We start from the raw sequence: 21498 nt of genomic DNA, 5'->3' as shown, positions 1-21498 counted from the left end.
CATACCCAACCCTGTACTCTACATACTGCATTACTGAATGCTGAAATCTAATGTTTTCAAAGACAAAGTAAAATCAAAGCATCTCCCTTGGGAATATATGGTTGCACAGTAGAATAAAACAAATCTGAACCATAAAAGGTGCCATAGAAACAGTTTATATTAATTTGCCTCCATCAATCCTCAAAATAATGTAATGTTGAGGGTGATTTCTGTTCAGAAATGTAACTACCTTCCCCAATGACAGCGATAAATCAGACAGGGACAGCAATTATCAAATGTTATAAGTTGGCTTGAAATAATAAAAATACAGAGAGAATTTTCTATAAGGCCTATGACCGTTGAGCTTGGTGGAACAGACCTATCATTAAAAAAATACTTGTTTATTTGTGATTGGCTCCATCTTCAGTGAATAATCCTTTCTTAAGTAAGTAGATACAGTACACAATGGCTGACATTTTGATAACACATACTTATTACATCAAATCCTATCAAGTCAAACACTCTTCCAGCTTGCATTTCAAAACAGATTTGGATTGCAACAGTGCTTTCGGGAAGTATTCAGACTAGAGGTCGACCGACTAATCAGGGCCGATTTCAAGTTTTCATAACAATCGGTAATCGGCAATTGACTTTTTCCACATTTTGTTAGGTTACAGCCTTATTCTAAAATTGATAAAATACATTTTCTTCTCATCAATCTACACTCAAGAACCCATAATGACAAAGCAAAAACAGTTTTTTATACATTTCTACTAATTTATTTAACAAATGAAACTGAAAATACACATTTACATAAGTACTGAGACCCTTTACTTTTTTTGCAGTGATTACAGCCTCGAGTCTTCTTGGGAATGACTCTACAAGCTTGGCACACCTGTATTTGGGGAGTTTCTACCATTCTTCTCTGCAGATCCTCTCATCCTGTCAGGTTGGATGGGGAGCGTTGCTGCACAGCTATTTTCAGGTCTCTCCAGAGAGGTTGGATCAGGTTCAAATCCGGGCTCTGGCTGGGCCACTCAAGGACATTCAGAAACTTGTCCCGAAGACACTCCTGTGACGTCTTGGCTGTGTGCTTAGGGTCGTTGTCCTGTTGGAAGGTGAGTTCAATCTTGGTTTCATCAGACCAGAGAATCTTGTTTCTCATGGTCTGAGAGTCTTTAGGTGTCTTTTGGCAAACTCCAAGCGGGCTGTCATGTGCCCTTTACTGAGGAGTGGTGTTACGGTGTTCTTCCTGGGAAGGAGAGGAGGACCAAAATGCAGCGTGGTTGTGGTTGAACATCTTTAATAAAGATGATAACCTGAACAATATACATATACAAAATAAGAAACCATGGAAAAACCGAAACAGTCCTAACTGGTGCAAAACACAGAGACAGGAAACAATCACCCACGAAATACCCAAAGAATATGGCTGCCTAAATATGGTTCCCAATCAGAGACAACGATAAACACCTGCCTCTGATTGAGAACCACTCTAGGCAACCATAGACTTACCTAGAATACTATACTGAACACAACCCCATCAATCTACAAAACCCCTAGACAAGACAAACACATAATCACCCATGTCACACCCTGGCCTAACCAAAATAATAAAGAAAACACACAATACTAAGGCCAGGGAGTGACAGTACCCCCCCCCCCCCCAAAGGTGCGGAATCCCGGCCGCCCACCTAAACCCATAGGGGAGGGTCTGGGTGGGCGTCTATCCACGGTGGCGGCTCTGGCGCGGGACGTGGACCCCACTCCAACATAGTCTTAGTCCGCTTTCTTAGCGTCCTTAAAGTGGCGACCCTCGCCACCGACCTTGGCCTAAGAACCCTAACAGAGGGCCCCACTGGACTGAGGGGCAGCTCCGGACTGAGTGTCAGCTCGGGACTGAGGTAGCTCAGGACTCAGAGGAAGCTCAGGACTGAGGGGTAGCTCAAGACTGAGGGGTAGCTCAAGACTGAGGGGTAGCTCAAGACTGAGGGGTAGCTCAAGACTGAGAGGAAGCACAGGACTGAGAGGAAGCTCAGGCAGGTTGACGGCTCTGGCAGATCCTGGCTGAATGGCGGTTCTGGCAGATCCTGGCTGACTGGCGGCTCTGGCAGATCAAATCAAATGTATTTATATAGCCCTTCGTACATCAGCTGATATCTCAAAGTGCTTTACAGAAACCCAGCCTAAAACCCCAAACAGTAAGCAATGCAGGTGTAGAAGCACGGTGGCTAGGAAAAACTCCCTAGAAAGGCCAAAACCTAGGAAGAAACCTAGAGAGGAACCAGGCTATGTGGGGTGGCCAGTCCTCTTCTGGCTGTGCCGGGTGGAGATTATAACAGAACATGGCCAAGATGTTCAAATGTTCATAAATGACCAGCATGGTCCAATAATTAAAAGGCAGAACAGTCGAAACTGGAGCAGCAGCACGGCCAGGTGGACTGGGGACAGCAAGGAGTCATCATGTCAGGTAGTCCTGAGGCATGGTCCTAGGGCTCAGGTCCTCCAAGAGAGAGAAAGAAAGAGAGAAAGAGAGAATTAGAGAGAGCACACTTAAATTCACACAGGACACCGAATAGGACAGGAGAAGTACTCCAGATATAACAAACTGACCCTAGCCCCCCGACACATAAACTACTGCAGCATAAATACTGGAGGCTGAGACAGGAGGGGTCAGGAGAGACTGTGGCCCCATCCGAGGACACCCCCGGACAGGGCCAAACAGGAAGGATATAACCCCACCCACTTTGCCAAAGCACAGCCCCCACACCACTAGAGGGAGGGGGGGGTGGGGGTTGCCAACCCAGACAGGACGATCACATCAGTGACTCAACCCACTCAGGTGACGCACCCCTCCCAGGGACGGTATGAGAGAGCCCCAGTAAGCCAGTGACTCAGCCCCTGTAATAGGGTTAGAGGCAGAGAATCCCAGTGGAAAGAGGGGAACCGGCCAGGCAGAGACAGCAAGGGCGGTTCGTTGCTCCAGAGCCTTTCCGTTCACCTTCCCACTCCTGGGCCAGAATACACTCAATCATATGACCCACTGAAGAGATGAGTCTTCAGTAAAGACTTAAAGGTTGAGACCGAGTTTGCGTCTTTGACATGGGTAGGCAGACCGTTCCATAAAAATGGAGCTCTATAGGAGAAAGCCCTGCCTCCAGCTGTTTGCTTAGAAATTCTAGGAACAATTAGGAGGCCTGCGTCTTGTGACCGTAGCGTACGTGTAGGTATGTACGGCAGGACCAAATCAGAGAGATAGGTAGGAGCAAGCCCATGTAATGCTTTATAGGTTAGCAGTAAAACCTTGAAATCAGCCCTTGCTTTGACAGGAAGCCAGTGTAGGGAGGCTAGCACTGGAATAATATGATAAAAAATGTTGGTTCTAGTCAGGATTCTAGCAGCCGTATTTAGCACTAACTGAAGTTTATTTAGTGCTTTATCCGGGTAGCCGGAAAGTAGAGCATTGCAGTAGTTTAACCTAGAAGTGACAAAAGCATGGATTAATTTTTCTGCATCCTTTTTGGACAGAAAGTTTCTGATTTTTCAAATGTTACGTAGATGGAAAAAAGCTGTCCTTGAAACGGTCTTGATATGTTCTTCAAAAGAGAGATCAGGGTCCAGAGTAACGCAAAGGTCCTTCACAGTTTTATTTGAGACGACTGTACAACCATTAAGATTAATTGTCAGATTCAACAGAAGATCTCTTTGTTTCTTGGGACCTAGAACAAGCATCTCTGTTTTGTCCGAGTTTAAAAGTAGAAAGTTTGCAGCCATCCACTTCCTTATGTCTGAAACACATGCTTCTAGCGAGGGCAATTTTGGGGCTTCACTATGTTTCATTGAAATGTACAGCTGTGTGTCATCCGCATAGCAGTGAAAGTTAACAGTATGTTTTCGAATGACATCCCCAAGAGGTAAAATATATAGTGAAAACAATAGTGGTCCTAAAACAGAACCTTGAGGAACACCGAAATTTACAGTTGATTTGTCAGAGGACAAACCATTCACAGAGACAAACTGATATCTTTCCGACAGATAAGATCTAAACCAGGCCAGAACTTGTCCGTGTAGACCAATTTGGGTTTCCAATCTCTCCAAAGGAATGTGGTGATCGATGGTATCAAAAGCAGCACTAAGGTCTAGGAGCATGAGGACAGATGCAGAACCTCGGTCTGATGCCATTAAAAGGTAATTTACCACCTTCACAAGTGCAGTCTCAGTGCTATGATGGGGTCTAAAACCAGACTGAAGCATTTCGTATACATTGTTTGTCTTCAGGAGGTCAGCCTTTTCTAACATTTTTGAGAGGAATGTAAGATTCGATATAGGCCGATAGTTTTTTATATTTTCTGGGTCAAGGTTTGGCTTTTTCAAGAGAGGCTTTATTACTGCCACTTTTAGTGAGTTTGGTACACATCCGGTGGCTAGAGAGCCGTTTATTATGTTCAACATAGGAGGGCCAAGCACAGGAAGCAGCTCTTTCAGTAGTTTAGTTGGAATAGGGTCCAGTATGCAGCTTGAAGGTTTAGAGGCCATGATTATTTTCATTATTGTGTCAAGAGATATAGTACTAAAACACTTGAGCGTCTCTCTTGATCCTAGGTCCTGGCAGAGTTGTGCAGACTCAGGACAACTGAGCTTTGAAGGAATACGCAGATTTAAGGAGGAGTCCGTAATTTGCTTTCTAATAATCATGATCTTTTCCTCAAAGAAGTTCATGAATTTATCACTGCTAAAGTGAAAGCCATCCTCTCTTGGTTAATGTTGCTTTTTAGTTAGCTTTGCGACAGTATCAAAAAGGAATTTTGGATTGTTCTTATTTTCCTCAATTAAGTTAGAAAAATAGGATGATTGAGCAGCAGTAAGGGCTCTTCGGTACTGCACGGTACTGTCTTTCCAAGCTAGTCGGAAGACTTCCAGTTTGGTGTGGCGCCATTTCCGTTCCAATTTTCTGGAAGCTTGCTTCAGAGCTCGGGTATTTTCTGTGTACCAGGGAGCTAGTTTCTTATGAGAAATGTTTTTAGTTTTTAGGGGTGCAACTGCATCTAGGGTATTGCGCAAGGTTAAATTGAGTTCCTCAGTTAGCTGGTTAACTGATTTTTGTCCTCTGGCGTCCTTGTGTAGACATCAAGGAATCTTTGTGTTGTCTGTGAATTTATAGCAGGACTTTTGATGTTCCTTGGTTGGGGTCTGAGCAGATTATTTGTTGCAATTGCAAACGTAATAAAATGGTGGTCCAATAGTCCAGGATTATGAGGAAAAACATTAAGATCCACAACATTTATTCCATGGGACAAAACTAGGTCCAGAGTATGACTGTGACAGTGAGTGGGTCCAGAGACATGTTGGACAAAACCCACTGAGTCGATGATGGCTCCGAAAGCCTTTTGTAGTGGGTCTGTGGACTTTTCCATGTGAATATTAAAGTCACCAAAGATTAGAATATTATCTGCTATGACTACAAGGTCCGATAGGAATTCAGGGAACTCAATGAGGAACGCTGCATATGGCCCAGAGCGCCTGTAAACAGTAGCTATAAAAAGTGATTGAGTAGGCTGCATAGATTTCATGACTAGAAGCTCAAAAGACGAAAAAAAAAAAAATTACATTGAAATTTGCTATCGTAAATGTTAGCAACACCTCCGCCTTTGCGGGATGCACGGGGGATATGGTCACTAGTGTAGCCAGGAGGTGAGGCCTCATTTAACACAGTAAATTCATCAGGCTTAAGCCATGTTTCAGTCAGGCCAATCACATCAAGATTATGATCAGTGATTAGTTAATTGACTATAATTGCCTTTGAAGTAAGGGATCTAACATTAAGTAGCCCTATTTTGAGATGTGAGGTATCATGATCTCTTTCAATATTTGGATTAATCCCCTCTACCACACGGAACCCCACTAATCTACTGACCGAATGCAAGAGGTGGCTAATAACAGACCTCCATCCTATGCTAGCTTGCTACCGATGGCCTGGCTAGCTGTCTAAATCGCCGTTACCCCCAAAGAACCTCTCCACTCACCGGACCTTTTGATCACTCGACTAAGCATGCCTCTCCTTAATGTCAATATGCCTTGTCCATTGCTGTTCTGGTTAGTGTTTATTGGCTTATTTCACTGTAGAGCCTCTAGTCCTGCTCACTATACCTTATCCAACCTATTAGTTCCACCACCCACACATGCAATGACATTTCCTGGTTTCAATGATGTTTCTAGAGACAATATCTCTCTCTTCATCACTCAATACCTAGGTTTACCTCCACTGTATTCACATCCTACCATACCTTTGTCTGTACATTATACCTTGATGCTATTTTATCGCCCCCAGAAACCTCCTTTTACTCTCTGTTCCAGACGTTCTAGACGACCAATTCTTATTGCTTTTAGCGCACCCTTATTCTACTCCTCCTATGTTCCTCTGGCGATGTAGAGGTGAATCCAGGCCCTGCAGTGCCTAGCTTCACTCCTATTCCCCAGGCGCTCTCTTTTGACGACTTCTGTAACCGTAATAGCCTTGGTTTCATGCATGTTAACATTAGAAGCCTCCTCCCTAAGTTTGTTCTATTCACTGCTTTAGCACACTCTGCCAACCCGGATGTTCTAGCTGTGTCTGAATCCTGGCTTAGGAAGACCACCAAAAATTCAGAAATGTTAATTCCAAACTACAACATTTTCAGACAAGATAGAACTGCCAAAGGGGGCGGTGTTGCAATCTACTGCAAAGATAGCCTGCAGAGTTCTGTCCTACTATCCAGGTCTGTACCCAAACAATTTGAACTTCTACTTTTAAATCCACCTCTCTAAAAACAAGTCTCTCACCGTTGCCGCCTGCTATAGACCACCCTCTGCCCCCAGCTGTGCTCTGGACACCATATGTGAACTGATTGCCCCCCATCTTCAGAGCTCGTGCTGCTAGGCGACCTAAACTGGAACATGCTTAACACCCCAGCCATCCTACAATCTAAACTTGATGCCTTCAATCTCACACAAATTATCAATGAACCTACCAGGTACCTCCCCAAAGCCTTAAACACGGGCACCCTCATAGATATAATTCTAACCAACTTGCCCTCTAAATACACCTCTGCTGTCTTCAACCAAGATCTCAGCGATCACTGCCTCATTGCCTGCATCCGTAATGGGTCAGCGGTCAAACGACCTCCACTCATCACTGTAAAACGCTCCCTGAAACACTTCAGCGAGCAGGCCTTTCTAATCGACCTGGCCGGGGTATCCTGGAAGGATATTGATCTCATCCCGTCAGTAGAGGATGCCTGGATATTTTTTTTAAATGCCTTCCTAACCATCTTAAATAAACATGCCCCATTCAATAAATTTAGAACTAGGAACAGATATAGCCCTTGGTTCTCCCCAGACCTGACTGCCCTTAACCAACACAAAAACATCCTATGGCGTTCTGCATTAGCATCGAACAGCCCCCGTGATATGCAGCTGTTCAGGGAAGCTAGAAACCATTATACACAGGCAGTTAGAAAAGCCAAGGCTAGCTTTTTCAAGCAGAAATTTGCTTCCTGCAACACTAACTCAAAAAAGTTCTGGGACACTGTAAAGTCCATGGAGAATAAGAACACCTCCTCCCAGCTGCCCACTGCACTGAAGATAGGAAACACTGTCACCACTGATAAATCCACCATAATTGAGAATTTCAATAAGCATTTTTCTACGGCTGGCCATGCTTTCCACCTGGCTACTCCTACCCCGGTCAACAGCACTGCACCCCCCACAGCAACTCGCCCAAGCCTTCCCCATTTCTCCTTCTCCCAAATCCGTTCAGCTGATGTTCTGAAAGAGCTGCAAAATCTGGACCCCTACAAATCAGCCGGGCTAGACAATCTGGACCCTTTCTAAAATGATCTGCCGAAATTGTTGCCACCCCTATTACTAGCCTGTTCAACCTCTCTTTCGTGTCGTCTCAGATTCCCAAAGATTGGAAAGCAGCTGAGGTCATCCCCCTCTTCAAAGGGGGGGACACTCTTGACCCAAACTGCTACAGACCTATATCTATCCTACCATGCCTTTCTAAGGTCTTCGAAAGCCAAGTCAACAAACAGATTACCGACCATTTCGAATCTCACCATACCTTCTCTGCTATGCAATCTGGTTTCAGAGCTGGTCATGGGTGCACCTCAGCCACGCTCAAGGTCCTAAACGATATCTTAACCGCCATCAATAAGAAACATTACTGTGCAGCCGTATTCATTGATCTGGCCAAGGCTTTCGACTCTGTCAATCACCACATCCTCATCGGCAGACTCGACAGCCTTGGTTTCTCAAATGATTGCCTCGCCTGGTTCACCAACTACTTCTCTGATAGAGTTCAGTGTGTCAAATCGGAGGGTCTGCTGTCCGGACCTCTGGCAGTCTCTATGGGGGTGCCACAGGGTTCAATTCTTGGACCGACTCTTCTCTGTATACATCAATGAGGTCGCTCTTGCTGCTGGTGAGTCTCTGATCCACCTCTACGCAGACGACACCATTCTGTATACTTCTGGCCCTTCTTTGGACACTGTGTTAACAACCCTCCAGGCAAGCTTCAATGCCAACAACAACTCTCCTTCCGTGGCCTCCAATTGCTCTTAAATACAAGTAAAACTAAATGCATGCTCTTCAACCGATCTCAGCCAAACCCACTGGCTCTATGTCATCTACAAGACCCTGCTAGGTAAAGTCCCCCCTTATCTCAGCTCGCTGGTCACCATAGCATCTCCCACCTGTAGCACACGCTCCAGCAGGTATATCTCTCTAGTCACCCCCAAAACCAATTCTTTCTTTGGCCGCCTCTCCTTCCAGTTCTCTGCTGCCAATGACTGGAACGAACTACAAAAATCTCTGAAACTGGAAACACTTATCTCCCTCACTAGCTTTAAGCACCAACTGTCAGAGCAGCTCACAGAATACTGCACCTGTACATAGCCCACCTATAATTTAGCCCAAACAACTACCTCTTTCCCTACTGTATTTAATTTATTTATTTATTTTGCTCCTTTGCACCCCATTATTTTTATTTCTACTTTGCACATTCTTCCATTGCAAATCTACCATTCCAGTGTTTTATTTGCTATATTGTATTTACTTTGCCACCATGGCCTTTTTTTGCCTTTACCTCCCTTCTCACCTCATTTGCTCACATCGTATATAGACTTGTTTATACTGTATTATTGACTGTATGTTTGTTTTACTCCATGTGTAACTCTGTGTCGTTGTATCTGTCGAACTGCTTTGCTTTATCTTGGCCAGGTCGCAATTGTAAATGAGAACTTGTTCTCAACTTGCCTACCTGGTTAAATAAAGGTGAAATAAAATACAATTAAAATAAAAATAATGGCAGGAATGGAGGAGGTCTTTATCCTAGTGCGATTGCTAAGGCGAACACCGCCATGTTTAGTTTTGCCCAACCTAGGTCGAGGCACAGACACGGTCTCAATGGTGATAGTTGAGCTGACTACACTGACTGTGCTAGTGGCAGACTCCACTATGCTGGCAGGCTGGCTAACAGCCTGCTGCCTGGCCTGCACCCTATTTCATTGTGGAGCTAGAGGAGTTAGAGCCCTGTCTATGTTGGTAGATAAGATGAGAGCACCCCTCCAGCTAGGATGGAGTCCGTCACTCCTCAGCAGGTCAGGCTTGGTCCTGTTTGTGGGTGAGTCCCAGAAAGAGGGCCAATTATCTACAAATTCTATCTTTTGGGAGGGGCAGAAAACAGTTTTCAACCAGCGATTGAGTTGTGAGACTCTGCTGTAGAGCACATCACTCCCCCTAACTGGGAGGGGGCCAGAGACAATTACTCGTTGCCGACACATCATTCTAGCTGATTTACACGCTGAAGCTATGTTGCGCTTGGTGATCTCTGACTGTTTCATCCTAACATCATTGGTGCCGACGTGGATAACAATATCTCTATACTCTCTACACTCGCCAGTTTTAGCTTTAGCCAGCACCATCTTCAGATTAGCCTTAACATCGGTAGCCCTGCCCCCTGGTAAACAGTGTATGATCGCTGGATGATTCGTTTGAAGTCTAATACTGCGGGTAATGGAGTTGCCAATGACTAGAGTTTTCAATTTGTCAGAGCTAATGGTGGGAAGCTTCGGCGTCTCAGACCCCGTAACGGGAGGAGTAGAGACAAGAGAAGGCTCGGCCTCTGACTCCGACTCGCTGCTTAATGGGGAAAACCGGTTGAAAGTTTCTGTCGGCTGAATGAGCGACACCGGTTGAGCATTCCTACAGCATTTCCTTCCAGAAACCGTGAGAAAGTTGTCCGGCTGCGGGGACTGTGCCAGGGGATTTATACTACTATCTGTACTTACTGGTGGCACAGACGCTGTTTCATCCTTTCCTACACTGAAATTCCCCTTGCCTAACGATTGCGTCTGAAGCTGGGCTTGTAGCACAGCTATCCTCGCCGTAGGCGATCGTTCTCCTGTATATTATGAGTACAGCGACTGCTATTAGAAGGCATCATGTTAATGTTACTACTTAGCTTCGGCTGTTGGAGGTCCTGACGAACCATGTCCAGATAAAGCGTCCGGAGTGAAAAAGTTGAGGGAAAAAACTAAAATATAAACGGTAATTAAAAAGTAAAAACCGTAAAGTTGTCAGGTAGCAAAATAGGTTGGCAACAAAACACACAGCAAGTTGTGACCGGAAATCCTGGCTGACTGGCGGCTCTGGCAGATCCTGGCGGATCCTGGCTGAATGGCGGATCCTGGCTGAATTGCGGATCCCGGGTGACTGGCGGCTCTGGCAGATCCCGGCTGACAGGCGGGAGACTCTAGCAGATCCCGGCTGACAGGCGGGAGACTCTAGCAGATCCCGGCTGACAGGCGGGAGACTCTAGCAGCTCTGGACAGGCGGGAGACTCTAGCAGCTCTGGACAGGCGGGAGACTCTAGCAGCTCTGGACAGGCGGGAGACTCTAGCAGCTCTGGACAGACGGGAGACTCTAGCAGCTCTGGAGAGGAGGAAGGCTCTGGCAGCGCTGGACAGGCGAGGCGCACTGTAGGCCTGGTGCGTGGTGCTGGCACTGGTGGTACTGGGCCGAGGACACGCACAGGAAGCCTGGTGCGGGGAGCTGCCACCGGAGGGCTGGTGTGTGGAGGTGGCAATGGATGGACCGGACCGTGAAGGCGTACTGGAGATCTTGAGAGCAGGGCTGGCACCAACCGCCCTGGCTGGATCTTCACCCTAGCCCGGCAGATGTGGGGAGCTGGGATGTAGCGTACCGGGCTAAGCACGCGTACTGGGGACACCGTGCATTCCACCGCATAACACGGTGCCTGACTAGTACCACGCCCACCACGGTTAGCACTGCTAGGAGCACTGTAGCGCTGACCTGGCACAGAAGGCCTGGTGCGTGAGGCTGGCACAATCTTTACCAGACGACTAGCACGCACCTCAGGACGAGTATGGAGAGCTGACCCAGATGCCATTAAATCCCCGACACGCTCCGTCGGGCGAATTCCGTGCCTCATGCACCAACACAGCAACTCCCTCATAACTCTCTCCTCCAATTTCCCCATTAACGCCTTCACGGTCTCTGCTTCGCTCACCTCCAACACCGGCTCTGGTTCTGGTTCCCTCCTTGGCTCCTTACGATAAACAGGGGGAGTTGGCTCAGGTCTGACTCTGCCACACTCTCCCTGTCCCCCCCCCAATACATTTTTGGGGCTGACTCTCGGGCTTCCATCCTCGCCCCCGTGCTGCCTCCTCAATCCAGCGCCTCTCCACTTTGGCTGCCTCCAGCTTTGCCTTTGGGCGGCTCCTGCTGCCGCTGCCTGTCACCACGCCGCTTGGTCCTGTTTGGTGGGTGATTCTGTTACGGTTTTCTTCCTGGGAAGGAGAGGAGGACCAAAATGCAGCGTGGTTATGGTTGAACATCTTAAATAAAGATGATAACGTGAACAATATACATATACAAAATAAGAAAATGTGGAAAAACCGAAACAGTCCTAACTGGTGCAAAACACAGAGACAGGAAACAATCACCCACAAAATACCCAAAGAATATGGCTGCCTAAATATGGTTCCCAATCAGAGACAACGATAAACACCTGCCTCTGATTGAGAACCACTCTAGGCAACCATAGACTTACCTAGAATACTATACTGAACACAACCCCATAAATCTACAAAACCCCTAGACAAGACAAACACATAATCACCCATGTCACACCCTGGCCTAACCAAAATAATAAAGAAAACACAGAATACTAAGGCCAGGGCGTGACAAGTGGCTTCCATCTGGTCACTCAACCATAAAGGCCTGATTGTTGGAGTGCTGCAGAGATGGTTGTCCTTCTGGACGGTTCTCCCATCTTCACAAAGGAACTCCAGGTTCTTGGTCAGGGAGGTGACCCAAGGTCCTTCTTCCCTGATTGCTCAGTTTGGCCGGGCGGCCAGCTCTAGAAAAAGTTTTGGTGGTTCCAAACTTCTTTCATTTAAGAATGATGGAGGCCACTGTGTTCTTGGGGACCTTCAATGCTGCAGGAATGTGTTGGTACTCTTCCCCAGATCTGTGCCCGGACACAATCCTGTCTCGGTGCTCAACAGACAATTCCTTCAACCTCATGGCTTGGTTTTTGCTCTGATATGCACTGTCAACTGTGAGACCTTAAATAGACAGGTGTGAGGTGTCCAATCAATTATGATCAATGGAAACAGGATGCACCTGAGCTCAATTTCAAAATTCAAAGCAAAGGGTCTGAACACTTATGTAAACAAGGTATTTCGTTTTTTTTATTTTTATACATTTGCTAATATCTCTTAAAACCTATTTTCACTTTGTCATTATGTGGTATTGTCTGTAGATTGCTGTGGATTTTTTTTTATGTCATCCATATTTTAATAAGGCTGTAATGTAACAAAATGTGGAAAAAGTCAAGGGGTCTGAATACTTTCCAAAGGCATACAGAGCTTTTGAGATAAATGTGGCCATTGTATAAGGACTGACACCGTGTCATGGGATACTCATTGAAGCAACGCTTATTTCCCAAATGGCTGCCCTTCCTGTTATTGCATGGATAGAATGTCGCAATACTAATTACTGAAACTAAAACTTTTTGAATGAGACAGTAACAAGTGCCAACAGCAGTTACTAATACAGTTATCATGTTGAGGCCTTTTGTCCTTGCAACACCTCTTGTGTTCCCCAACTGACTGCAAACAAAATCCATGTGTGAGTGTTTTCCATTAGTTTTGTTCATTTAAAGACTATAATCAATGAAAGGAATGAAAAGCTATTACTTACCTGAGTGAAACCCAGCGAGGGAGCTAAGAAGCCTGGCATTCTGATTGGCCCCATCAAATAGTTCCACTGAGTCATTCATTGCTGTCTGAAAGTAGGCAAACTGCCCAAATACCACTGAGGAGGCAAAATGGGAACATCATACAGGTTATCTCAGTACATGTAAAATGTGGCTACAAAACAATCATATCCCCAAACGGTAAATTGAGTGCTTAAAATGGCAAATTGGGATTTGGTGTCTTGTCAACAATGACACAAAGCTAACGTGCTAACCACTTGTCTACCAAAACCATTGTTGTTATACTGTAGGCTGGGGCCGACTCAGGTCTCAGGGTGGGTGATGTCACCACACAATGGGCTAGCCAACACTGTTTAACTAGCGATTTCACATCTGTTACACCAGATCATGCATGATAAACACTGAGGCATTGATAAATATCTTATGCAATGAGAGATGTTTTGGATGTCTTACCTGCTGCATATCACTCACAATTAAGAAAGCATGACTTGTGTGAGGACAAACAAGAACCAGCGCCATCTCTAGCATACCTTGTCCATGATTCAGCAATTCATGACTGATCTATGCTTTCCATAAGCTTGAATATGAGGAGATTTCAGGGATGTCAATTTAAAATAGTCTAGAGAATTGTATTGGATTCACTGTTTGTCCACCATGCCTCCTAAAGGTCGGAACCAATAATTTAATATCAGACCATTTCTTACATGTGTGTGTTACATTGATTTGTCTTGCCATCCAGGTCTGCAATTTGTCATTTTGCACATACTGTACGTATATATTAAATTTTCTGTAACTACTACGTGCCCATCTCATTGATATACAATTATTAGAGGTACACCATTTTTTAAAATTTTTAAATAGGTCACTCTAATTATATCTACAGCCACCGCACACCATGTGCGTAACGGTCATTAAGGCGGGTATTCCAACAGTTTCCAACGTCATCTTTTTAACTGTTGCATAGGTTTTAACTCGGATCGATTTTGTATGCATATAATATTTTCTGAACACATGTACCTTTAATTATGAATGAAAATGCGCAAAAGTTAATTGAATTGTTTCCACACCCACCATGTGTCATGGGTGTGATGGTCATGTGAGGTGAAATGTGTACGTTATATTTTGGGATGTGAGCACTGTCAGTTCACCTGACAATAATTTGTTTTGGATCTAAATGACATCAATAAAGCAGTGAATTGGGAGCAAAAACAGTGTGCAGGCCTTGGATTTTAGCTAATGTTAGCTTTGCTAGCTATTTCTGACAACTTTTCTAGCTAACGACAACATTTCCATCGGTCTACTGTAAATGTGATGACATGATGATGATGGCTAAGCTGTTTCCTACTAAATATTTGCATACTTTAGCAATGTCATCATATTTCCAGGCCACCGGTGTAATTTCGGTGAAACAGTCATTAGCTCACGTTCTACTTTTGGACATTAATGTGACTGCGGAGTCTGTAGAATGCTGATCACAATAGAAACGATGCGATCGAGTGACGGAGGAGCAACCCACGAATATGCAGATAAATCAGAGGTGTAAAACTAGTCAAGCGTAGCATAAGTTTAAGTGTTGCATTAATAATGATGCTTTTGATTAACCTCACCAAATTCTCCAGAGACAGTGATATAGTAGGAGCAGGTTTGCCCAGCGGTGTAGTTGTGGGGGAAGTTAGGAGATAGTACCACGCCTTCAGATCCATTATAATGGCCACCACAAGGAGCTGAAAGACAACAAAACAACCTCAGTGCACTCAATTTCCAGAGACAATAATCCTGAAAGGACAAGCACCATGGATTAGCATGGGATGAAAGTCAGTGCACTAGCTGCGAGCTGTTGTGTTGGAACAAGGATGTTCTAGGATAGATCTAAACTCACTGTACAGAATATCAACAGTTTCAGACCAACATTAAGCCTATCAGTCCCGAGCCCCGAGCAAAAATCGGCTTTTTATTTATCTGACTTTCATATATCTGTATGTCCAGCCCTTATATTTACAATAAAGTGTTTTACCAATTTATTTTCAGGACAACCAGGCCACAAGCAAAACACAAAACCATTTTAAATAAAGAGTTGTATTCATGAGTTGTATTATGTTTTATTTATTCAATGTCAATAAAAAAAGGTCAGACAAAGCAAAAACCTGATACAAATGAATTTATATGAATGCTGCAATTACAGAAATTGTTTTTCTCAGTGGAAAATGAATATCCAACTAGCCACTGGCAACTGTGTGGAGTTTGTAGTCTGTGACACCAACTATGTGAGTTTATTACAGTATTATAGACACTATGTCCTGGGATTTCCTATGACCTTCTATGTAGAAGAACCCCTTATCTTCTAACGACTCTTGTGTAGCTTGTGAGCATCATATAGCATGTGAGTGTTTGTGAGAATCTCAGCTTTTCATAGATAGCTTTTAATACTTTGTAGCTCAAACTGTTCAGACTCTACAGGCGTTTTTGTAAAAAGACCCAGCCCGGGCCCCTTTGGGAACCGCCCTTGTCTCACAAACACCGCTCTAGCTCAGCTCCCGTTAATCACACAGACAACTGATGCAGAAGAAATAGACATATCCAACAGTACAACCCAGAAGTCTGTAGCTCGAACACACAATGTTTAAAATAGGTATGAAGTCCAAATTGACTGGCATGTTGAAGTCCAAATTGACTGGCATGTTAAAGTTGCCCTTAAGCATGTGTAAATTCTTAATATGGCCTGTAATGGGTCCAGAGATTAAATATACTGATGTCAATGGCTCCATGGAAACACACGTGCCTTCACTTTAAAGGGGAATTTCACCCAGGCTCTGTCATGGCATATAGTCTTTACGATATTAACAACATTACGTTTTTTATCATAAACATCACAATTATCCAAACCACAAGCTGACTAGCAAATTTAAATTTTACTGGTAGAATCGTGAAGTTTCGAATCCCTGTGTATTCGTCTGCTCATAGTGAACCACTAAGTGTGGCATTCATAGTGAATGCTGATACCGCCCGCTAGGTAGAGGAGGCTAGTGGCATTGTTACTTCGAACGACCAACACACAGTAATCTCAGAAATTCCATCATGCCCATGTGGTGTTCTGTGCATGGCTGTGCTAATTAGCATCACTAAATTGGCAGCTTCTTCAAGGTGAAGAAGGCACAGTATTAGAATAGCTAGCCATTCTAATAGAGATCAATACAATTAGTGGGGTGGTTAAATTGTGTATTGTTGTGTATTTTGTTGTAGGTGGTACAGAATTGGATTCTACCAACATGAGCTACCAACCCCTAGCTCCGCACAAGGTAAAGGTAAGTTAGCCAAAATATTTACAAGCTGATGGCTAAGATACACTATGCATGATATAGACATGAATTAGGTAGTGTTTGTATGGTTTGTGTTTGTGTTATGGGGTTACAGGTGGTTAAAGGTACCCTGAGGACCACGGAGTAGCTTCCAGACCATGTAATCAATTTAGTCTATACCTCTTCTCCTTTTAACCTGAGTTGTACAAAAAGAAGGTATCTGGAGCCATTCCACAGTGCCCTGCTGAAAAATACCCCAAAGCGGGGGAATTTTGGGCACACAAGCATGAGTGAGCGGACACACCTTACGGTTATGGTGCACAACAAGATTGTGGGACGGAAACCAGCAAGAGATACTGAAAGGTATAAAGTCAAGACTACAACAGTAATGACACAACCATCTCATTCATATCTGCAGATTCTCTAACCACAATACAATGACATGTCTACCCCTGCAAAGGGCTACTATTGGCAAGAATGATCTGTCAAAGTCAATGGGCTGGGGGAGGTTTACAGGCAGTACTTTGAGATGAGGAAGGGGTGTTTTGGTTGTGCAGGTTTGTGCTTAGACAGTAAATGTATTGTTGTGTATGTGAGCGATTGATGTGCCATTTCTCTTCAATCTCCCATACACAACTATTAATATGTGTAAGAACTGCCTTCCTAAGACTATTTACACCTTCTTTAGCCCCCCCCCAGCCCATTCCTTTTTTTGACTGATCTTTCCTCTCAAAAGCAGCTCCCAATGTCCCCTCATTGTCCCTAAACAATACGCTAGCTGGTCTCATTCAGTTGATACCTTTACCAATAGGTGTGTTGCCCTAGGTCCCTTCCACAAAAAGTGCAAAATGCTAAGACCACATCCATGTCTACACCACTTTCAGCAGAGATGTATCCATAAGCACAAAGAGCCTCAGCTTCCCCAGCCCACCGTTGCCAGTGTACAGAAGCCAGATAAAGGACTATGGCTGCAGTTACACAGGCAGCGCAATTCTGATATTTTTTCATAAATTGGTATTTTGACCAATCAGATCAGTTCTGACACAGATCTGATGTGATTAAGACCAATTATTTGGGTTGCCTGTGTAAACGCAGCTAGTGTGGTTCAGCATAAGACCATGTAGAAAAGGGGTCTCCAACCGTGTTCCTGGAGAGATACCCTCCTGTAGGTTTTCGATTGTAACTAAACTGGTTCAGTTTATCTTTTTTTTTTTGTGTTTTTTTTTGTTGCATTTTTACCCCTTTTTCTCCCCAATTTCGTGGTATCCAATTGTTGTAGTAGCTACTATCTTGTCTCATCGCTACAACTCCCGTACGGGCTTGGGAGAGACGAAGGTTGAAAGTCATGCGTCCTCCGATACACAACCCAACCAAGCCGCACTGCTTCTTAACACAGCATGCATCCAACCCGGAAGCCAGCCGCACCAATGCGCCGGAGGAAACACTGTGCACCTGGCACACTGCGCCCAGCCCGCCACAGGAGTCGCTGGTGCGCGATGAGACAAGGACACCCCTACCGACCAAGCCCTCCCTAACCCGGGCGACGCTAAGCCAATTGTGCGTCGCCCCACGGACCTCCCGGTCGCGGCCGGTTACGACAGAGCGCGAACCCAGGGACTGATGGCACAGCTGGCGCTGCAGTACAGCGCCCTTAACCACTGCGCCACCCGGGAGGCCCTGGTTCAGTTTATCAACCAGCTAATTATTAGAATCAGGTGTGCTAGATAGATTAGGATTGGATTGAAAACCTACAGGATGGTAGCTCTCCAGGAACAGGGTTGGAGAGCCCTGATGTAGAACCACCATAAAATAAATATGGATATTTTCTATCAATCTTTGAAATGTGTCAGCCTTTATGGATTCACATAAGATATTTATATAAACTGTACAGGGGCCAAGGCTCTGTAGCATAAAACAGATGCTAGACATTAAGATATCTAATTTTTTTTGTTTATTTGTCCAAATCTAAAATACAGGCGAGTGTCCACTATTTAATGCTACCTCAAGAGAACTGGGTATTCAAAAACAATGTTATATGGTAAAAGTAACATACAAAAAACATTAGTATGAACAGTGTAGTACAGTTCAGTGTGTCTGAGTGTGTCAGGTGTAGAGACACACAAGTGCAGAGAACTGTAGCTACAGTTTGTTACACCAGATAATGTGATTCACCCAAAGACATCTCGTCTATTTGACATCATGTCCTATTTCAGGTCTTCTCTCATTGATCGAGACAGGTGGGTGTCTACCCCAAAGTCCTGCATGTCATGATGACAGAGACCTGTCTCGATCAATGTGCGAGAAGACTTGCGGTGCACATATTGTTGTATTACTTTTTTAATAACAGAGCATTTTCTAAATTCAAACTGACCCCTTCAACCGGACACAGACATTTTATGAGACACCTGTTTCCCCAAATCAAAAACGAAGATTGCTACTGTAGGTTGGTCAAAACATCTCTGTGCAACACCAAACAGTACCTATCCTGTAACTCCCAGTAATGGATACCAAACATCTTTGGTTAAATCACATGATATTGTTTAACAATCTGTAGCTAAGAGAACTGGTGATCAGCAAATGATGGGAGAGGTGGTCTTGATGAAATTGCCATTCCAAAGAAACATATAGTATGTTCAGAGAATACTTGTAAAGCTGTGGGAGGAGTGTTGTCATGATCAAACTGCCATTCAGCTCCTCATGAGTCATCTGCTTGAAATCCAGCATAATGTCTAATCCCGAGAGAGAGAGTTCATGGGATACAGTTCTGCAATAATGACACATGCAGGCAAAAGAATGTTGCTTCTGTATCTAGAAACCACTCCAGGAAGAAGCCCAGGCACTACACAGTAATGTCTTGAGACAAAAAACGAAATGATACTCTATTGTACAGTTTGAACAACAGTTGAACTATACCAGCATAACATCGACATTAGGGTAAACTAGTTGAACATGTATACATATGCACAGGCACAGAGATTACATTTACAACCATATCTAGCCTAATAGAATGAAATCTGGCATATCCCTCCCTCAATCTTTGCAGTGGCCAGACAGTACTAATTAGCCTAGGTAAGCAGGCAGACAGTATCTACCTACACCCATGTCTATCAGGCATGCTTAGGCAAATATTATTATAGCAAAACCAGCTTCAGTTTTAGAGATTTACAACATAAATTGTTGTATTGTTGTTTTTCCTCACTGCTAGTAAACTTAGCGAATGGCTTGCTGGATTTGCAATACATGTTATTTAAATCAGTTTAGAATCCTATCTTGCGTCATGCCTATAATTTTGTGAGATTGATCTGCATCCAAGGTCATAATCATAACCAATGTAAACCCTTGTCAATTATGTTACATAGCTAGCTAGAAACATTATTTACAGTTGCTGATGTTACACATGTTTGCTAACAAGTTTCAAATGTGTGCAGTGGCGCATAACAAGTTAGCAGGCACCAGGCTAACTAGCTAGCCAACTCCAGTTATGTGTTAATGGTTACTGGTAAGCCTAGCTTTAGGTGGCTCATTGTAATGTTGTAGCTTGATGTGTAGCTTGCCATATCTACGACTAAAAAGAGAAGAGGTTTAACAATCGAGATAATAAAGATCTCTGATTGTAAAACCTCTTCTATTTTAAGTCATTGATATGGCTACTGGTAGTTGTTTAGCTAGCTAGCTACCTAGCTAGCTACATAGCTGGCTAAGTTAGCACACATACAAATGAATTGATTCCCCCCCACTGTAACACAGTAGTATGTTAGCCAGTAATACACAATACGGGGTTCAGTAGATAAACTAAATTTAGCTAGCTAGCTAGGTGGCTTGCAGGATAGATAATTTATTTAGCTAGGCACCGTATTTGTCATCTGCCCTCTTGGTGCTGGCATTGGCTGTAGCTGAACTTCTAATGTTAGCTAAATCAAACTCTCTTTGTTTACAATCCTCGTCGCTATATTGAAACATGTATGGTTGAATGCCACCATGTAGCTAATAAATGCGCCATCATCAAATTCGTGATGATGAGAGGAATCAGTTGAAGCAATTGCGTCTGGTCAGTTCTTTGAGTTTTGCCCAAAGGATTGTTGTTAGTGTCACCCTCCTTTTCAAAAATGCCAGCTTGGGGAAGAGATGGGCGCCAGAGCAAAACGCACCTCCTAACACAAGTTGTAGTCTGTCAGAGACTACAACTTGAAAAACTGTGTCTGCTTGTATATTTAGTAATGAATCCGCCGATAGGAACATCACTGAACGACGTCCAATGGCTCTATCGAACAAGGACACCCATATCTACACCTCAAAACATGTATAGTGAGATCAGTATAACATAGAGGCTTTGCGAAATGCAACAAAGTAGGATTACATGTATTTTTAGATCTTGTCCCCCCAACAATACTGCCATCATAGGGTTATCTATCATTCAGCATGCAAAGCCCTGACCTGTCTTCCTCCTCTGCAATTATGTGTAAAACACATCTCACTGTCCTAGAAATGCCTCAGACAAGATAAAAACAAGCCCAGATTCCCCCAGGGTGAAATTCCCCTTTTAGGACATAGCATGAGCATGACGGGTGAAATAAAATAATTGAGGGTATCCAACTTTAAAATGTAAGGTCAAGGAAAACAGAACACATCCGAGGAAATCTGTCAATGTCAATATTCTATTATCTTACTGTACATGGGCCCCTGGACTAGTAGTGTACTGCTCTCCAAACTACTTTTTAAAAACTCTGAATAAATACTGACCCAAGGAGAGAAAATGACTGAATGCACAACATTAGAGAGCAGCGAGCGCTCACCCTCTTGTTCTCCCTGACCCTAAATCCCTAGTTAACCCTTCTTCTCATTTCCTTTCATAGTATTATTACTCCCTCCCTTCAGAAAATGTTAATCCCAATCGCTTGAATCCCTCATGTGATCTTTCTGCACCTACCTTGTTTCTTTCAT

General features: G+C 44.1%; 1 protein-coding gene across 1 annotated transcript in view; it reads right to left on the bottom strand.

The window, feature by feature from the left end:
• LOC139381109 (CUB and sushi domain-containing protein 1-like) overlaps positions 1-21498 on the bottom strand; it is a 528754-nt gene that overhangs the window by 107873 nt on the left and 399383 nt on the right. Inside the window, exons 31-32 of the mRNA XM_071124395.1 lie at positions 14869-14985; positions 13246-13359 (exon numbers count right to left, since the gene is read on the bottom strand). Of these exons, the coding sequence (XP_070980496.1) occupies positions 13246-13359; positions 14869-14985 (231 nt within the window). The remainder of the gene's footprint in view (positions 1-13245; positions 13360-14868; positions 14986-21498) is intronic.

The sequence above is a fragment of the Oncorhynchus clarkii genome, chromosome 23 (assembly GCF_045791955.1).
Source record: "Oncorhynchus clarkii lewisi isolate Uvic-CL-2024 chromosome 23, UVic_Ocla_1.0, whole genome shotgun sequence".
NCBI lineage: Eukaryota > Metazoa > Chordata > Actinopteri > Salmoniformes > Salmonidae > Oncorhynchus > Oncorhynchus clarkii.
Note: the sequence above shows the minus strand (reverse complement) of the source record. Positions and strands in the feature narration are given on the sequence as shown.